Consider the following 18,552-nt stretch of genomic DNA (forward strand, 5'->3'; position numbering starts at 1 on the left):
CCGCCACAGGTACAACAAATCTAAGGATATGGTGCAAGTGGGATGGGGAGAGAGGCCCCTCTCATCCGGGTCACTCCCCAGCCAGAACTCAGAATGGGTTCCATGGTTTCATTACCACATGGATCCAGTTAGACTGACTTTAGTGGGCTTCTGGTAACCCAGCCATCCTGGGGAAGATAGGAAAATGCATTCGAAATCCCAGACAGCGAGCTGGAACTTCTGGAATCAGTCTGTCGAGAGGCTAGAGAAGACACGGGTACGTTCATGGGCAAGGTGCGAGCCTGTAGAAGGACAAATGCTGCCCACATTCCTGTTTCTACATTTCCTTCTATCTCAATTGTTTACCTTTCTATTGTTATTTTAGACAGCTGCTAGTTTCTAAGATACTAACCAGATACATTCCTAATTAAAGTTTTGAGAGCATATTTAAGAGGCAAAAATCCACACAAATATCTTAAAACCAATTGCTAGAGATGCAAGAATGTTTTATATATCATAGTATTAAGGCCTTAACGTGACATAGATATCAGAAGGAAATAATACACACTTCTGCCTAAAACATTTTTATTTGTTTTTTATTTAAAATCCTTTTGTTTTTTTAGTAATCTCTACACCCATCCCAGGACTCAAACTCAAGACCCTGAGATCAAGAGTCACATGCTCTTCCAACCGAGCAAGCCAGGCACCCCTTATTTCTGCTTTTTTAAACTTAACAACAAATGCAATTTTGAGTTCACAGTACATTATGAATCAGGAAAAATGTGCCTTAACACATAAAGCAAATCTTACTGGTTCAGCTACCTCTTGTTTGATTAGCATGTATTTATGAACTACCCTGAAGTACTAATATGATTTAGTGGGGAAAATGCCCGGACGCTGAGATCCTGTGCTCCCAGGATCCAGCCTCCAAAGCTTAAGCAGTCCTGGGCCTCCCTTTCCTCATTTGTAAAACAAGGGAATTGGTTCTCCTTTTTTTAATGAAAGCATTTTAAAATTTACTTTTGTGCTGTCTCTGAGGAAAGAAGGAACAAGTTCACAGGGTTCATACTCAACCTACTTATTAGGACAGGAAAATAATATTTTAATATATACCAGCTATATTCAGAAGCAAATATTTAACTCACTAAAAATAGGCTATGTGCTGAGAAAACATGGTAACCAAATTTTGGTACAGGAAGTCAAGTCTTCTTGATACCTGAGGGCTATACCTCAACTAGAAGTGCAAACTGCATTTTGATGAATATTCTATATTCTTTCACCTTTTAAAAACACAATATTTTAAGGGGTGCCTGGGTGGCACAATCCGTTAAGCACCCAACTCTTGGTTTTGGCTCGGGTCATGACCTCAGGGTCGTGGAATCGAGCCCCATGATGGGCTCCACGTTCAGCACAGAGTCTACTTGAGATTCTCTCCCTGTCCCTCTGCCCCTCCTGCTTGTGCTTGTGTGTGTGCTCTCCCCAAAATAAATAAATCTTAATAAATAAACATTGAATATTTTAAGATTAATACCTATATGAACAAAGAGAAACAGGCATATAAAGGTAGTGTTTGAGAACCACCAGACAGAACACAGGCTGAACGCTTTAACCTCAGATGACACACAGAACCACACATGGCGTCTCCAGTGTGACAGCTCAGAAGGTCACTGGGTTCCTAGGACAGATACGTATCACCACCAACACAAACCACTACTGATCTATCCATGTTTTCCCAAGGTCTCTCGTTTCTCAGTCACGTACACACAGTTCATTTAATTTTTTTTTAACTTCCTTTTTCCTCACTAACGTCTCAGATACACCCTTCTCCACCTCTTTTCACGTCTCCTACTCTTGTCACCTGTAACTTCTGTGGTGGTTCTTCGTTTTCCCATGAAATGGCTTTCATAGATCTTGCCATCTAACCAGAAAACTTTTTCTATGATATCCTACGCTACATTCTCTCTATATATATACTGTATACTTTTTTTTTTTAAAGATTTTATTTATTTATTTGAGAGAGAGAATGAGAGACAGAGAGCACGAGAGGGAAGAGGGCAGAGGGAGAAGCAGACCCCCTGCTGAGCAGGGAGCCCGATGCGGGACTCGATCCCGGGACTCCACAATCATGACCCGAGCCGAAGGCAGTCGCTTAACCAACTGAGCCACCCACGCGCCCCTGTATACTTTTTTTTTTTTATATTATTCTCTTCAGAAGTGTCCTCCTGGCGTCAGTTTCTTACAAGACTCAGGGGTTTGGCTTAGGATTATATTTTAGATTTTGAGGCTACATCTCTACCTGATACTCTTCTGGAAGTCTGCAGGGCAATGGTGGGGGTTTTTTTCCCCTTTAGGGTTTCACTGTACATTAACAACCATTTAAAATATTTTTAAAGAGGGGCGCCTGAGTGGCTCAGTCGATTAAGTGTCTGCCTTCCTGGTCCTGGGATCAAGCCCCGCATCGGGCTCCCTGCTCAGTGGGAAGCCTGCTTCTCCCTCTCACTTTCCCCCTCCCCCCTGCTAGTGCTTTCTCTCACTCCTGCTCTCTCAAATAAATAAAATCTTTACAAAAATAAAATAAATAATATATCTTTAAAGATAGTCTTTAAGATAAAAATAAATTTGTTTTATAATTATGTAAAATATTCACCTGATAAAAAAATCAACCTATAAAAATAATATCTAACCAAATTAGTCTAGCTGATATCTCTGTCTTGTCCAATTTATTCACTACCATTCCCTATGAGTAACTATATATGTATACTGTTTGTATTGTAACTATCCATTAAAATTTATTGAGATTGGGTTTCTAAAAATATTTGCAATATTTCAGGTACATTTGAAAGAAAATATAATTTTTATTATGATGGTTTACAGTTTGATATGTACTTACATTCTCTATTTTATTGGTTATATTTTTAGGTCTTTTTATTCTTGCTATTTTTGTCCTTTTGATCTGTCTTGAATTACAAAAGGTATATTAAAATAGTCTCTCTTCACATAAAAAAAAAAACTGTAAAGTCAAATAGTTAAAAAAAAAAAGAAAAAGAAAAAAAGATAAACCCAAATGGTTAATTCTAACAATCCAAGAAATGCAAATTCAGCAAAATGGGGTCACAGAGCACATGGGCAAAAAGCGAATAGATTGATCATGTTCGATGCTGTTCAGGATGTGAGGAAATAGGCTTTCTCACAGCTTGCTGCCACGAGAATAAACTGTCACGACCTCTCTGTAGATACCTGTATTAATACAAAAATGTGCTTACCTGTATCCCAGGAATTCTATTTCTAGGAATTTTTCTTAAGAAAAAAAAAACAACCACACAGAGATGTATAATATTCTGTAGCACATTATTTACATTAGCTAAAGGTCAGAGACTAAAAATTCTATCAATTGAAGATTAAATGCATATAATGGAATAATATCTTGTTAGAAAAAATAAGATGGATGTGTCTATACTGACAAAGAGAGATAACCAAGAGAGATTAGATTTTTAAGAACCAGGCTAGAGAAGAGCAGTTGAGAATGGCTCTTTGATGATGCCCTTGAAGCAGAAAGATACCCAAAGCTATCCGAAGTTGTTCTGTGGAATTTGGGAATATTGGGGAACTTGCATTCTCCACAATTATGTATTAAAACTTTTTTACAAGAATGTGCTATTTTTAAAATTAAAAATGAAATAAATGATGTTAAATGGTGATTCCCGGCAGTGATGAAATTTGCTAGGAAAAAGGGGACTCACGCAAAGCTGATGGGCAAACCGAGGCAGCCTTTCTGGAGGTCATTTTGGTGACTCTGAATCTAAAGTCTGAAAACACATATGCCCTTCCACTCAGCAAATTCACTTTTAGGAATTTATCATGAGGAAATAATTCAGGACATGAACAAAAGTAAGGATGTCTGCCAGCCTGTCTATCATGAAAAAAAACAAAACGAACAAACCTGGAAAGGAACATAAATATCCAAGGACGGTGTGGCGATGGGTTAAATAAACTAGACCCAGCCATATGGCACCTTACAGGCAGCCATTAACTTCATCTCAGAAAAGTGCTCGAGGATAGGGAAAAAGCCCCCGTGTGCTATAAACTCACTGACATGAGGAACGTCCACCAGGCATTACAAAACAAACAAAAGCAGATCACAAAACAATATGTACGTTGTGAGCTCAGTTTTGTTAAATACACATGTGCATTCACAGAACACAAAAGACTAAAAGGATATAGACCAAAATTTTGGAGCTAATGAATAGGGAAAGACAGGGGATTCTCATTTCTTTCCTTATATTCTTTGTACTGTCAAATTTTGTGTTTCCTCTTTTATCAAAACATAAGGTTTTAAAAGTACCTATGAAGTACACATTTTCACCAGTTCTGATTTTTTCTCAATTCAAAATTAGTAAGGCATTACAAAATAGGTTTTTATCACATTGTTATACCACTCTTAAAAGAAAAATCTTCAAAATCCATATAAACCTTTGACTTTGAAATATAGGTATTATGATTTTCAGTTAAAAAGATCAAAATCTGAATGGAACCTGAATACTGAACATACTTAACTGAAGTCAGAGATCACACACCTGAACACAGCTACTGAGTCTGAGAGGGAACCAACAGCAACATCAGGGTAGGAATTTCTATCAAGGTCCATATTTCCAGCAATTGAATATCCAAAATAAGGGGATTTACCCTCAAGAATCTGAAATGAACAGGGCATCAGAATGAACAATGGGCCACCAAAATGAGCTTCTCGATGCCTTGAAAAAGCCTCATGCTTCCACATAAACTGAAGCTCAAGAGTTTACTTATAAATTATACTAAATTATAAATTATAAGTACACATATGCTCCAACACTTCATACATTTCATAGAAGTCATCTGATTTACATTCTATCTCAAAGGATACAAGGGCCAATTTTTGATGAGTTTCTTTACTATATACCAAACCTCTCCACCTGCCCTCCAAATGTCTTATTTTCCTCAAAAGCAATTTTTAATTTTTGGCATCTCAATCCTCCATGTAATCATAATCATCTATTTCATTTGCCCCATTTTGCCTCCAGTTATTATGCTACTAAAGGAAAGATCTCACATTTCCATCTATTTATGCTGTCTGGGTAAAATTGTCTTTTCCTTTGGATTACTCTGATTCCTAATTTATCTAAGAAATTTTACAAATAAACGCAACGATGTGCTTATTTTAAATCTGTTTTCAAGCTATCTTTTAATAGTACATTTTTAAAAAACCCACAAATCTATTATAGATTTGTAAATCAAGCATGAGTAGCGTGAAAATGCACATAAACCCAAATATCCTATTACAAGGCAAAAAGCTGAGACCCTTATTGTAGAAACCCAGGCTGTTTGGTTACCTGTGTTGGCTTGGTATTTATTCCATTCGGGGATCCGTGATAGATAAAAACCTTTCCCTTATCATCATAGGGAGCTCCAACTGCAATATCTGTGGACAACATCACATTTCAACAAACACTACATTTTTAAAACGTTCCAATACGACGTTTCATAGTAAGATGCCATAAGCATTCATTATTTTAGACAATCAATCTGCCAATGAGCATCATAACTATCTCACAATCTATTACCTACCTGGGTAGCCATCTTGATTAATATCGCCGATATTTTTTACTGCAATGCCAAACATAGAATCTTTGGTTCCGTTAAGACGAATTGGCTTGACTTTATTCCACCTGCCTTGCTGGTTAATGTAAACATACACGGCACCTCCAACTTCTCCATCTCTATCAAAATACTGTGGGGCTCCAATAATTATATCTTGCCACCTAAAAACATAACAAGGGATAAAACTGAACCATCAGCTAAAATACCAGCAAGCTCACAGAGAATGCCATCAGCCCAGGTACTAAGGACACAGAGACAGGATGCAGAAAGGAACTCAAATCTGGAATTGACTTCTCATCCATTAAAACATTTTTGTAGGTGTGTTTATGTAATGTTTAGGTAATGTAATGTTTAGGCATGTAAGTGTTTATGTTTAGGTAAAACGTTTTACACAGTAGCCTACAATAAATGCCCAGAGGAAGATATCAACGGTAAGAACCTGAAGACAGTCCCCAAGTTAGAACGAGAGTGCACAGACTCTGCTCCCCTCCACCTGCCACCCAAACTGGCACCACCAGACATAACTATTACTTTGTCACCGATCCCTATTTTTAAAAGGACATTCTGGGGGCGCCTGGGTGGCTCAGTCAGTTAATTGGCTGCCTTCGGCTCAGGTCATGATGCCAGGGTCCTGGGATCGAGTCCCGCATCGGGCTCCCTGCTCAGCGGGGAGTCTGCTTCTCCATCTCCCTCTCCCTCTGCCTGCCGCTCCCCCTGCTTGTGCTTTCTCTCCCTCACTATCTCGCTCTCTCTGTGTCAAATAAATAAATAAAATCTAAAGAAAAGAAAAGAAAAAAAAAAAAAAAGGACATTCTGGATGCTCAGTCCCTTAAGAAGCACAGAAGAACCACACAGGTGTCATTTTTCGAGTTAATGTTTTTCCATACGTTAATTCTCACAGAGCCATGATCCCAAAACATGAGTAAAAATTGAAAATGTGAATTACCTGAGGAGGGTTATGAACGTCTGCTGCCAAAATACAAGGGATAAAGATGTGGCAGCAAAAATATTCTTTGGGTCAACTAACCTGAAAGGATGGCTCTTCTCAAGACTGAAAAATGCCCAAGAACCAACGATTTCTTGGCGGATATAATAAAGTAACCGAAGAGGCTCTTACCCATCACCGTTAAGGTCCGCCACTGCCACGTCATAACCGAAGGAAGAAGCCAGACCTTCCCCATCAAAGATGTACTCAGGGAGGAGATGTGCAGACTTCGTGTCCCTTTTTAGCAAAACCACAGCTCCACTGTGATTGGCTCTTGGAGCGCCAGACACGAAAGTGAGCTCATCTTTAGAAACAATACCTTTTCCTGAGTCCAGAGAAAAGCCTAGAAAAAAATAATAGTGCACGTCACCCTGTATTTCAGGAGTATCTAACACGGTAACTTTTCTAACATCACTACCTTTGCCTCTGGCTTCCCACCCCTCTCCTTCAGGGCCTCTCTAGCAGCTCTCGTATTTACAACACGGAAGAGTCTGACCCAAGTCCAAGGCAGTAGGCTAGGTCGTGGCTTTCTACGGAAACATACGAAGACTTTTGAAGGAAAGCACCCATGTTACTTAGCATAGGTCTAACTTGAATCATGCATCTCAAGCTGTTCGTACTCCATTTTAATACAGGAACTGTGGTAAAAGGAGTTCAAGCTAGATCCTAAGTTATCACTGGAAACTACACACAGAGATACAGCCAGACACAACATACCTGAGTGCATGTTACAGAGTTCTGCTACAACGTACCGATTAGTAACTTCCACACTCATCAGTCTCCTTGGTAATACAAACGCTAACACCATTCATGTATCACAGACAGCATCAGGACTGGGGACCAACTTAATTCTCAGACACAAACATGCAAACAAGACCATGACTGGTGAGACAGAGTATTTGAGAACCTAGTATAAACAATAGAGGTGAGCAAGTTGTCACTGATGACAATTACATACTTGTTCAGAGGGCAGAAAATGTTAGACGCCTAATTATAAAGCATCAGGTGGGGTGTCAGATAACAGACTGAGATCTGGCAGCAAGTGAACATAAATGCCTACGTCAGAACCACTCAGATTAAGCACATCTTGCTCTAGAAAGGTGAGGCAGATGCAGAATAGGGTAAGCTCACCCTTTTTATTCTGATTTATAAAAAGCTTCACCACTACTGTTGCAGTTCTCAAACTGTGAAAGTGAGTTGCAAAATATGATGAGCTCCCAGTTTAGAATAGGTGATGTAACTAAATCCAGCTCTGAAAACCATCTGGCAGCAGAGCCTCAACCATGGCATGCTTTTCATGTGTGCTTCACTTGAAATGAAATAGAAAAGAAAAAAGATTTATGCTCTGTATGGATCCAAAAAAAAAATTTTTTTTTTTTTAATGACCATGACCAAGACAATTGATTTGTCATCTGAGGTCACAAACCTAGGTAGCTATTCATCATCACATCAGGGGATGTGCCGGGCTGCTCCCTGGGAGGCTGTGTTTTATAAACAAACTGATCAGGATCTGTGTAGGAAACGCTGGTCAAAAACAGCAGGCCTGGACACATGCGCGGGATGGAAGAGATCGAAGAGAAGGCAATTAGGCTTCGTAAGAGGTACGAGGAGGCCACCACCGCATCTGGCGAGCCAGCCTCCTCGCCAGCTTCCGAAACCTCAAGCAGATCATTTTCTTCCTCAAGCCCACTATGTTTTGAAACGACAGATCCACAGACAGCATGGACAACAAAAACGTAACAATACAAGGCATCTGCTTTCGAGGCAATCCATTCTTAAAAGGGGCAAATGTGTTTAATAAAAAATGCTGAATCTTTTCGAATGCTCCAAGAACAGCTATGTTTCTAAAATCCACAGGCATCTATCTTAGAGACTGAAGTGTTGGGGTTCTTGACCATTATATGGAATTTCCATTTACAAATACTTCTCACCATAAATAACCCCTAAATGACATACCTGATGAGAGGCTGCCTGTTAAAATATGTTCAAATAAAATGCAGGTGTATGAATGGTATTCAGCCTGAAAAGCCATACTGAGACTGTGAACGGCTGGCGTCTGCGTCCCACCCGTCCTGCAAAGCCACTGACCCAGCACTCACAGCCAGCCGCTTCCCACCCTGCCTCGTTTTCACGAGCCTTTCTTTCCTTGGCTGAGGGATGAGCAATTGTGTGACCTTGGCCTAGGAAATTAATTTCCCCAGGTCGTATTTTTTTTCATTAGCAAAAGAGGGATAATCATACTGATTTTATAACATTGTTGGGAAGATCTGGTAAGACATGAATAGCAGTAAATACAGCACATGGTTGGCACTTAACAAGTTTAACTTTTCTCTGCCCTCTTCTAAGCCTTCACACCAGATTTTTAATTTGGAGGGAGAGGGAGTGTCTGAAAAGTTGTGTCTTTTTTTTTTTTAATTAACAGTACCATTCATGCATATCTATATAATTAGAACATTTTAAGAATATGCTTACTAACACGTCGTTTAGAATTATTGTTATGTTTTTACTTTTACCTTCCATTGTTCCAGTAACATCTCTAGCACAGGGGTACTTTAAAAAAAATAGGTTACTATTTAGGTTTAGGAGATTTTTTACATTTTTTTCCAAGAAATGCACAGTAATTATTCTTTATGTCAACTCATACCAAGAATTAAAGCTCTTAAAAGCCTTTGTGTAATTACCATAATGCACATGAATCATTTAGGACACCCATTAGTAATGCAAACGAGCCTTAGGAGTTAGGGAATTGGCACTTAGACACAATCTGGGGGTCCTCCAAGCTGCTCTAGCAGTCCTGCTCAGCCTCTGCTGGAAAGCCACTGCGCCACCCGCCAGGGGCCCTGTGACAGGGGGGCCCCAGTCCAGAAGCAGAGCCGACCCTTGCAGAAGAGCAGTCACGAAGGAAGGACCTGGAGGTCTTGACCTGCCACTTCAGAGTAACTTCATGAATGTAGCTCTTAAGAGTATCTCTAGAAAGAGGCACTGGAGGGAGAGAGGAGGCAGCTCAGCTTATTGCTGACATCCATGCATTTCCCCTCCCCCGGCTGCACCAACGCCTGTTTTTGGTTACAGAGGCCGATGCTAGCTCAAGACACAGACTTCCACTCGGGACAATTTTAGGAGACAGTGAGTTTCCTCCCGCCCTGCAGGAGCCCAGGTCAGAAGGGAAGGGTGCCAAGCATCAGCCAGGTTACCTCAGGATCACCAAAGCTTAAATCCAATTCCCATCAATGCAGCCACAGGCCCCTGGCTCCACCTGGCCTATTCTCATCCTCGAGGTCCAGGGTGGGTCCTGGGAGGACAGGGTCGCACTGAGGCATCCGGAAAGGCAGGCATGCCTGCTGCACTCTTTCCTACCTAAGTAACTGTTAGCGGGAACAGGAACCAGACTTTCGTCATGGTCAGTCTCTCCACCAACTTCATAAGGCCCATCTTCAAAGATGTTCATGTCAAAAAAAGTGTTATTCTTTTGCTCTACGCGAACGATGCCTAAAGAAATGAAATGGCAAAAAACAACAAAAAAAAACATGAAGATGGAACAAAATAAAAGAGATGGTTCCTAATAAACATGCCTCATGTTAGCACCATAAGGACAGGAAGAAGAGTCTGGAGAAAGAAGGGCAAAGGAAAGAGAGAGCTTTTGAAGTTATTACAGTTAAAAAATCATGTTATGTGAATTTTCTTAAAGAAATTTGTTCTAGTAATAAAAAAAGATGGCCCGTGCATTTTTAGGAATTCTCTCTATAATGCCACAAAACCAGATGGAAAACAAAATGTTTACTTCATTAACTAAATCTACAGAAACTAACTCTTTAGACATTATATGAGCCTGATGTATTTTACACTGTCTGTCATCCTAGATCAATTTACCTACTTTGCTAGAGAGTAAAAGTGAAATGTTTTGATCCTTTCTTCAAATCACTTGAACCAAGATTTCATCTTTCTAAAACTTTCACAATTAACAATTAAAAAGAGAAGATTTCATATAGTAAGCCCACTATGTGACTTTTTAAAAATGGTAACATTTTGAATCAGGGTTTATAAAGCAGATAAGAGATGTTTCCTGTAAATACATACACACATACCTGGTGGGTGTTTTTGTTGTCTTACTATATATGGCGTCTACTCTTGTTATAATAAAACTATTTCTAAATTCAGTGTGTTATTTGGATTAGGTCAATATAACCGGACAAATACAGTTATGTTGGGGGTGGGGAGGCCAAAGGAAATTCCTCCCAAAGGTTACTACGGATGACATAAAGAGGAAGGTGTTCCTCAAGGATTGTTTCTAATAGGTATTCAAACTTGGGAGATTTTTTGAATGCAAAAGGGAAATTTTTCCTAAGCTTGTCTTAACTAGAGAAAATGTTATAACATAGCATTTATTTTAATAGATTTCTCAAAAAAATGTCTGATGTCTAAATCCTATGCATTTCTCTTCATTATGCATTAGAGTTAAGCTAATTGTCCTTTATAATATAGTGGTTTTCTTTGCCTGCCTAATTTCTTCAGAGAAGTTAAACTTGATTACAGGAGCTGACCAGGTTCGCCCAGTCAAACTGAGGGCCCTTCTCCCCCCTCCCTCCCAGTGCCTCCTTTTACCTACATCACAATCATAATTAAACGATACCACTAAACAACTTTCCCATAAATTGTCTACAATTATCATCTCAAAATTCCCTAATTTGTCATCTACCCTTCTAACTTTTCTGCTTTATTAGCAAAACACAGCCTCTTAAGATAATATATAATGGAAAAAATGTCTGTATTAATACACTGTTACTTGTACATGACACCACTCAATTATTTGGTTTTAAGATTACTACCTTAAATGAAATGTTTGCCAACATTAAAACTTAAAACACTTGCAGCCTCAAGAAACAGGAAAATACAAAACAGAAAAAACTACAGAAGTTAATTATTATATTCTTAGCGAAAAAAGTTAACTACTCGTATTAATGTAAATTGCTGGTAGAAGAGGAAAAAACATCTTCAAATATACATTTCCACCACTGTTTTTGAAATCATATAATTGAGAGATTGTAATATCCTACCTTACTTCTATAATATACAAGTGCCTTATAACACATTTTGTTTTAACTTAAAACATAATCATGGTGCATGTAAGAGAAATTATGTAGTCATTCTGAACTCTATTGCTATAAATACACGTCCTACCTTTCCAGTTATAAGTGCCCGGGGCTCCAAACACAATGTAATGAAAGTCTTTAGTAAAAGTAGCTGCTACTCCTTGCTGGCAAGAACCAAATTTTTCATGGCCTCTCAATCGGCCATCGCAAAAACTCCAGTCTCCTCCATCCATGTCATCCTCAATCCTCAGATTCTGACTCAGGACGTAGCACCTTCCAAAGATATCTCGGGATTCCTGCTTCGTATTGACATGTTGCCTTTTTTCATATCGGTGAGCACACGTCTGCAAACAGATGGAATAAAGTAGCCCATTCATTTCTACAAACCTTATGTGTATTGTTGATCATTTAATCAATTTGTAATAAAGAGAGATTAATTCTAAAGGGAATGTTAAACATGTCCTCATCCTGGGATGGGATCCAAAACCAGCAATTGTTCCCCAAAGTGGCACTAAGGAGAGCATCATCTAGCATAAAGGAACTAGGACTTGTCTTATTCTCACCTGGAGGATAATGCTCCAGTCCAAATACCGAATGCCAATCTGTAATCCACAGGCAATTTATTTGTAAATTTACCTGTCACATAAGCAATAGGAAATATCTTCTCTCATTTTCTTAATTTAATTGGCCTTTATTGGCTGTATAAACTTTCACATCAGTATGTTTGTGAAAATTTGTAATTATGTTCCAGGGGAGAGAAATCATGGACATATTTTCATAGGATCAGGCAAACACAGCTAAAACAAAAACATTTCCCTTTTACCCACACTATTTCCTTATAATCAGCCCTAACTTGTACTCTAAGCTATTTTAAAAGGCAGAGAGAATTACACTGCCAGAAAAGATGAAATAATCTCTATAATTTTACAAGGTATTCATGGTTACCCTCCATGTAACACAGGCTAAATAGACTTTATGATATCCAAGTTGATTTCCTATAATGATGATCCCTTAATTATCAAAATTCAGGGTTCAGTAAAATTCTCATTTTTTTTTTCCAAAATCCTGTATCAATTTGTCAGAGCAACTAGATTTTGAAAGAGACACAGAGAGAGAGCATCGTAATCCAGCCTGGAAGGCATTTCTGAGGCCACCTCCCACAGTCCACCTAACAAACCCCTTCCCTTCACTGCTACTTGTATTTGAAGACGTTCAGAACAAACAACCAGAGTTTTAAATTACCTGCTCTTTCCTTGGCTATTCCCATATTTTTTAGAACTCATCTAAAAAAGCCACATGGTTCCTGGGACATAAACCACGTCTAGTTTTGTTCTGCATTCTAAAGACCGTCTAGCGTTTTAGGGATATTCAGTGAAGGTTTATTAGTAAGTTCCTTGAGTCTGAAAGTTCTAAAGAAAAGCAGGTTTTATGACTATTTCAAAGTATATCAGAAATCACAGAGGGGCGCCTGGGTGGCTCAGTCAGTTACGCATCCAACTCTTGGTTTCAGCTCAGGTCATGATCTCAGGATCACAGGATGGAGCCCTGCGTCAGGCTCCATGCTCAGTGTGGAATCTGCTTGAGATTCTCTCTCCTTCTCCCTCTACCTTGCTCTCCCTCTCTCAAATAAATAAATAAATAAAACTTTAGAAATCACAGAAAAAATAATGCCTTGATTTCTTCTTGACATCAATTCCTGCTGTAAAGCAGTGAGTCTTCTGGAATGTCCCCTGTGCGGGCAGGCGCTCTGCCTGCCTTGTTCGCCGCTGTCAGCCTGGCGCCAACCCATGACAGGCACTCAGACATTGTGGAATGGGTGCGCTTCTCCACACTTACCACAACTTTGCCCCCTGGACCTTGGCTCTGCACGGTGACCCCCATCCACTGATCTTCCTTGCTTTCTGATGAAGGGTCAGCTGTGGAAAGCAGTGCAGGTTACTTACACACAGTTAGGACTTCAAAGTGACTGAAGCAGGCAATGAAGCGAGAGATGAACACAAATACAAGCTGGTTTCTAAACTGCCTAGATTCCAAGTTACTCAATCCAGAAAAATTATTTCTCCTTCTAAGAAAACAGGTAAGTGGTTATTGGTAAGAACCTTCTTAAAATTCTTTACATAAAATAAATAGCTTTACCTGGTGGCCCTACACTCTTGCTGACAACCAGGATCCTGAGTACAAAAAGCTATTTGAAAATTATAAGACTCAGGAGTAGCTTCCAACATATGCGTCTTAAAGCAGTGATGTGAACATCCAGTCTCCAAACTCCAGCTACCATCCAAACTAACGAGAAGTCGGCACTTCTCTACATAGTCCTAAATTTGTTATATAACAGCATGAACTCTTCTTTTCTTTCTTGGAGAAGACAAGGCCTCAGATTCATTATCAATGCCAAGAAGGAAAGCAACATATTTAGTTTTTACCTCCCCCCCCCCGAAAAAAAAGAGAAACCACAAACACCATCATGTATGTGTTCATTTCAGTATCAATCTGAACCTACTGTATGACCCTGTATTAAAATTTTTGCCTTCCTCAATGAGAAGGCAGGCATGATTTTTTAAATCTTGAATCATTGCAAAAATGTGAAAACTAAACAAGTTTAAGTGGAGAGAAGCCAAAATGCCAAAATGTTAAAGAGTGATTATGTCTAGATTACCCATGGGTTTTTGGGTTTTTCTTTATATAGGTCGGTGTCTTTTGTAACTTTCCCACAATTAACATATATCATTTTCTAATCAGTAAAGGAAAAAAAAACCAAATGTCATTTCTAAAAGATGAAAAAGAGAACAATATCAACGTGAATTTGCAAATCTACTTAGACCAAGGATGTCAAATCTGCTCCCCTGGAGCTTCTCAGCACACTAACTGCTCGGCTCAGCAGAGATCCCTCACAAAACAAGCCTCTATCTGAGCCAGAAGGGCAAAATTAGCCATGATGGTCAGCTCTCACTTCAGAGAGATCTGATATTTAAAACAGTCTTTCTCTCAAATATTTTAACAGCAAGCGAGCACTTCTGGCAGCCAAGTACAAGCTATGCACAATTTTCTTTGCCGCCCTGAATTCAGTTTTCCAACAGCCTCGTGTAGAACCTCAGCGCAGCACTAGGCGGCGACATCAACACACCATAGCCTTTTAGAAAGCAAGATCAGGAAGGGCTGCAATTCGGTGTGCATCCCAGCATCATTTAAAAAGTAGATGTTTTCAGGGCAAACAAGAAACAGTCAAGACATGTAATTAGAAGCGGCCCTCTCTCCAAGAACAAAGGCTTGGACCCCTTTCCCTCCTCATGGAAAAGGCAAGTGGGGTACAGGCGAGCTGGTCAAGTGGACAGAGTGAGGACAGAAGAACACACCGTCGTTATCAAATTCAATCCGTGTGCAAGGCCCGGGGGAGGTGATGTCACAGCTGTACAAGCCGCCTGTTCTGTTGGCCCTCTGCAGTGGAAGGGCCACCGCCCGAGGGGCCCCCACGAGCAACCTGTTGACAAAACAGAAAATTTGGAGAGTTGAGTTCAACAAACACAATTAACATTTCAATTAGAACCATGATGTTCAGATGTCGGGATCATTGGTGGTCAAGAGTTCCCAGATGCCCCGCTGGCTTAGGCACTGGGGACAGTGGAGTCCTGCGGCTGGCCCGTGCAACACGCACGCACGCACAGCTAGGCAAGTCAAGCCCGGAAAGGGGTTGTTGAAACAACGTGAAAAGTATGCCATCTCTCGGGGCGCCTGGGTGGCTCAGTCGTTAAGCGTCTGCCTTCGGCTCAGGTCGTGGTCCGGGACCCTGGGATCGAGCCCCGCATCGGGCTCCCTGCCCCGTGGGAAGCCTGCTTCTCCCTCTCCTACTCCCCCTGCTTGTGTTCCCTCTCTCGCTGTGTCTCTCTCTGTCGGAAAAATAAATAAAATCTTTAAAAAAAAAAAAAAAAGTATGCCCTCTCTCATAGTATCAGCACCTCTCTGAGTAGGATTCTGGTGTTTTAAAAGACACACTTTATAGAACATGACCCCTAGGGGGAGGGAGGTGGGAGGATGGGTTGGCCTGGTGGTGGGTATTGAGGAGGGCACGTTCTGCATGGAGCACTGGGTCTTATGCACAAACAATGAATCATGGAACACTACATCTAAAACTAATGATGTAATGTATGGGGATTAACATAAGAATAATAAAAAAAAAAGAACATGACCCCTAAAGCTAAGCCAAGGACATACGGAACTCAACAAACACTGGAGGGGGGGAAATGGCCCCATTAAACTTAACAAGCAATGATATGTCGTCTTCTAACACGGTGCCTTCCTGAGGTACTTTTCAAAGGGAATTTCGACTATACCCGAATCTTCAGTTCACACACTGTTTCATTAATTAAACGAGGCAGCCGTTAGGCCCATGTGGCTCTAATGACGTGGTAGTTATGTGAGCAAAAATATCTAAGCCTGTAAAGGCCTCAAGGTTGTAAAATCAAACCTGAGGGACAACCAATCACAAGCAGCCAACCAGGCTTTAAGCTACAGCTGATTAAATAATTTTTCTTTGCTTTTTTATTTTCTCTGTAGGAGTCTTTCCCCTGGTTCCGGCCGGCAGAGCACGCCTAACCACTTCCAATTTGCCCCTGCCAGATTCCGATCGATTTTTGCTCCAACTCGTAAAGTTTTTTTTCAATATGCCTCAGTTAGTTTATCTTTTAATAATACCTTGCCCAAGATACGACTGGCCTGAATCTCGTTCCCTCCGGGCCGCTCGCGTGCTCTCTCTCTTACTGTGGGCACTCTTGGCCCGGACAGGCTCGTCCGCCAGCATCCTCTATCAGTCTGGCGCAGACGCTGCAGGAGGGTCTGGGCGGCGGCCCCTGTGTACTAGGTTATCATACCACGCCTTCTTCCCTCCCGCCCCAGTGTTGCCAGCTCCGGTAAGAGGGGGCCCTAACCCCAACCCACAACCTTAAAATCTCAGTTTCACAGCCAGGAGGGATCTTCAGAGACCGGCTGTCTTTCTGCAGGGTTCCTTCTGAGAACGCTCTTTACTCCCCACCTCTGGGTCTGGCGGACTCACGGAACAGCTAGGAACAGAAACACAGAGAAGGAACACACCTGACTGGACAGAGAGAAACGAAGCTGGAGCTGGGGGAAAGAGCCGGACACACAAATGTGAACAAACAACTCCCCAAGCAGAAAATAAGGGTCCTTGGAGCCTGGAAGTTCTTGGCAGAGGGCAGAGGCAAGGCCAACGGCCACAGGGGTCTCCGCAGGACCACCACACACACGTTCCGCCCATGTTGTCCCAGATCCCAGGAGCCCCGACAAACAGCTGGGAGGTGAACTGGCCTCAGCCGTAAGTGAACAAGCTCAACTACCTGGCTGATCTGGAGCTGGAACCCTGACCCAGGGCCTGGGCGGGATTAGCCAAGCGCTGGGCTCAACAGCATGGAATCACAGGATGTGAGCATGGGAAAGAGCAGAGAGCATCTAGCCCTCGAACTTTACAGGTAAGAAAACAGAGGCCTTTGCGAGGAGGGTGATCACTCTGCCCCTAAGATTTCACAGCTCTGTATACATGCATACACATACATAAATATGTGTAGGGACAAAAAATTACTTTGGAACACTATTTTTCCCATTCCTCTCAAATGCTTCCTAGGATATAAACCCCCAGATTTTAAGGCATTTATAACCTAGCTGAAAGGGCAAAACCTACACAACGAAACACAGCAACAAGAACTGCTCTGTTTACTGACAGATGTAAGCAAAATATGGAAAGGCTGGGGGCAGGCAGAGCCAAAGCGTTCCTGGGATCAGGCGGCGCGAAGACTGGGAAGAGGTTATCTGTAAAGATAACCAGCTCCAACGGGAAGGCTATAAAGAGCAGCCCGGAGTTCCAAGGTTACCGCCGAGTCTTCTCCGACCACTTCCTCGCCTCCTCAGCCACAACCAAGGAGCCTGGCAAGCTACCTAAGGCAGGTGCTGGGCTTGCTATTTCCTGTTCACTGTACTCACTCGTTCACCTGTTCGTTCCACGAACCTTCAAGAGCCTTCTAGAATGAGTAAGGGTTGCCCGGCTCCCCGCCGAACTCCGGCCCTGAGGGAGCCAGGCCGGGAAGCGGGTCTGAGACCAGAGAGCGCGGAGCGGAGGCGGCGGGAGGGCCCCCCCACCGCCCCCCACCCCGGAATCCCGAGCGCGCTCCAGGGGAGGGCGCCAAAGCCCGCCTGCCAGGAGGGGGGTCGCCGACGCGGCAAGCGAGGGGCGCGCCGTTGTGCAGAGGCTGGCAGGGGAAGAGCCAGACGACACGGACGGCTGGGAATCGGTGACGCCACAAGACGCACGTGGGGATGAGCCAGCCTGGTCTGCGGAGCCCGCGGCTCCGGGGTAAAGGGCCCGGGGCGCGCACCCGCAGAGCCCCCCGGAGCCCCTCGGAGCCCCGGGCTGCCGCGCCCGCAGGGGATGGGCGCTGACGGATTTCCTGTTGTTTCCAAAGCTGCGGGGATTTGTTCTATTCACGCGGACAGCCGGGCCTGGAGAGCAGGCCCGCCGCTTGCCCCGGCCGCGTGGTAGCATTTCTCCCTCCTTGGCAGCTCCGCCCTCCGCCAGTTCTTACCCCGAGCCGCGAAGGCAAGCCCTTAGCAGGCGAGCGAGGAGGCGGCGTTTCACTCGTCTGCCAGCTGGTTATAGAGGCTGTGGCAGCACAATTTCACATGTGCTAAAAATGCCAAGCCCTTTTTTTTTTTTTAATGTTTAACAAAATTTATTATGGTGCTATTTAGAATAAAAATGCCAAGCTCTTACAGAAGGAGCCCACACATTTTACTCACGGCAGCTATTGCAGAGGAAAGCCAACCATACGGAAGAATGGAAACAGCAAGGTTTGAGTGGGT

General features: G+C 42.2%; 1 protein-coding gene across 3 annotated transcripts in view; it reads right to left on the minus strand.

Moving 5' to 3' along the window:
* ITGA6 (integrin subunit alpha 6) overlaps nucleotides 1-18,552 on the minus strand; it is a 75,409-nt gene that overhangs the window by 25,567 nt on the left and 31,290 nt on the right. For 2 of the 3 annotated variants that reach the window (XM_035007763.1, XM_035007764.1), the window contains exons 2-9: nucleotides 15,042-15,166; nucleotides 13,525-13,604; nucleotides 11,777-12,032; nucleotides 9,956-10,087; nucleotides 6,731-6,941; nucleotides 5,581-5,774; nucleotides 5,346-5,434; nucleotides 4,554-4,672 (exon numbers count right to left, since the gene is read on the minus strand). In XM_035007763.1, the coding sequence (XP_034863654.1) occupies nucleotides 4,554-4,672; nucleotides 5,346-5,434; nucleotides 5,581-5,774; nucleotides 6,731-6,941; nucleotides 9,956-10,087; nucleotides 11,777-12,032; nucleotides 13,525-13,604; nucleotides 15,042-15,166 (1,206 nt within the window). The remainder of the gene's footprint in view (nucleotides 1-4,553; nucleotides 4,673-5,345; nucleotides 5,435-5,580; nucleotides 5,775-6,730; nucleotides 6,942-9,955; nucleotides 10,088-11,776; nucleotides 12,033-13,524; nucleotides 13,605-15,041; nucleotides 15,167-18,552) is intronic. The other variant, XM_035007766.1, reaches the window with a different exon arrangement.

This window comes from Mirounga leonina, unplaced genomic scaffold (assembly GCF_011800145.1).
Source record: "Mirounga leonina isolate KUSES-001 unplaced genomic scaffold, KU_Mleo_1.0 Mir_151, whole genome shotgun sequence".
Classification (NCBI taxonomy): Eukaryota; Metazoa; Chordata; class Mammalia; order Carnivora; family Phocidae; genus Mirounga; species Mirounga leonina.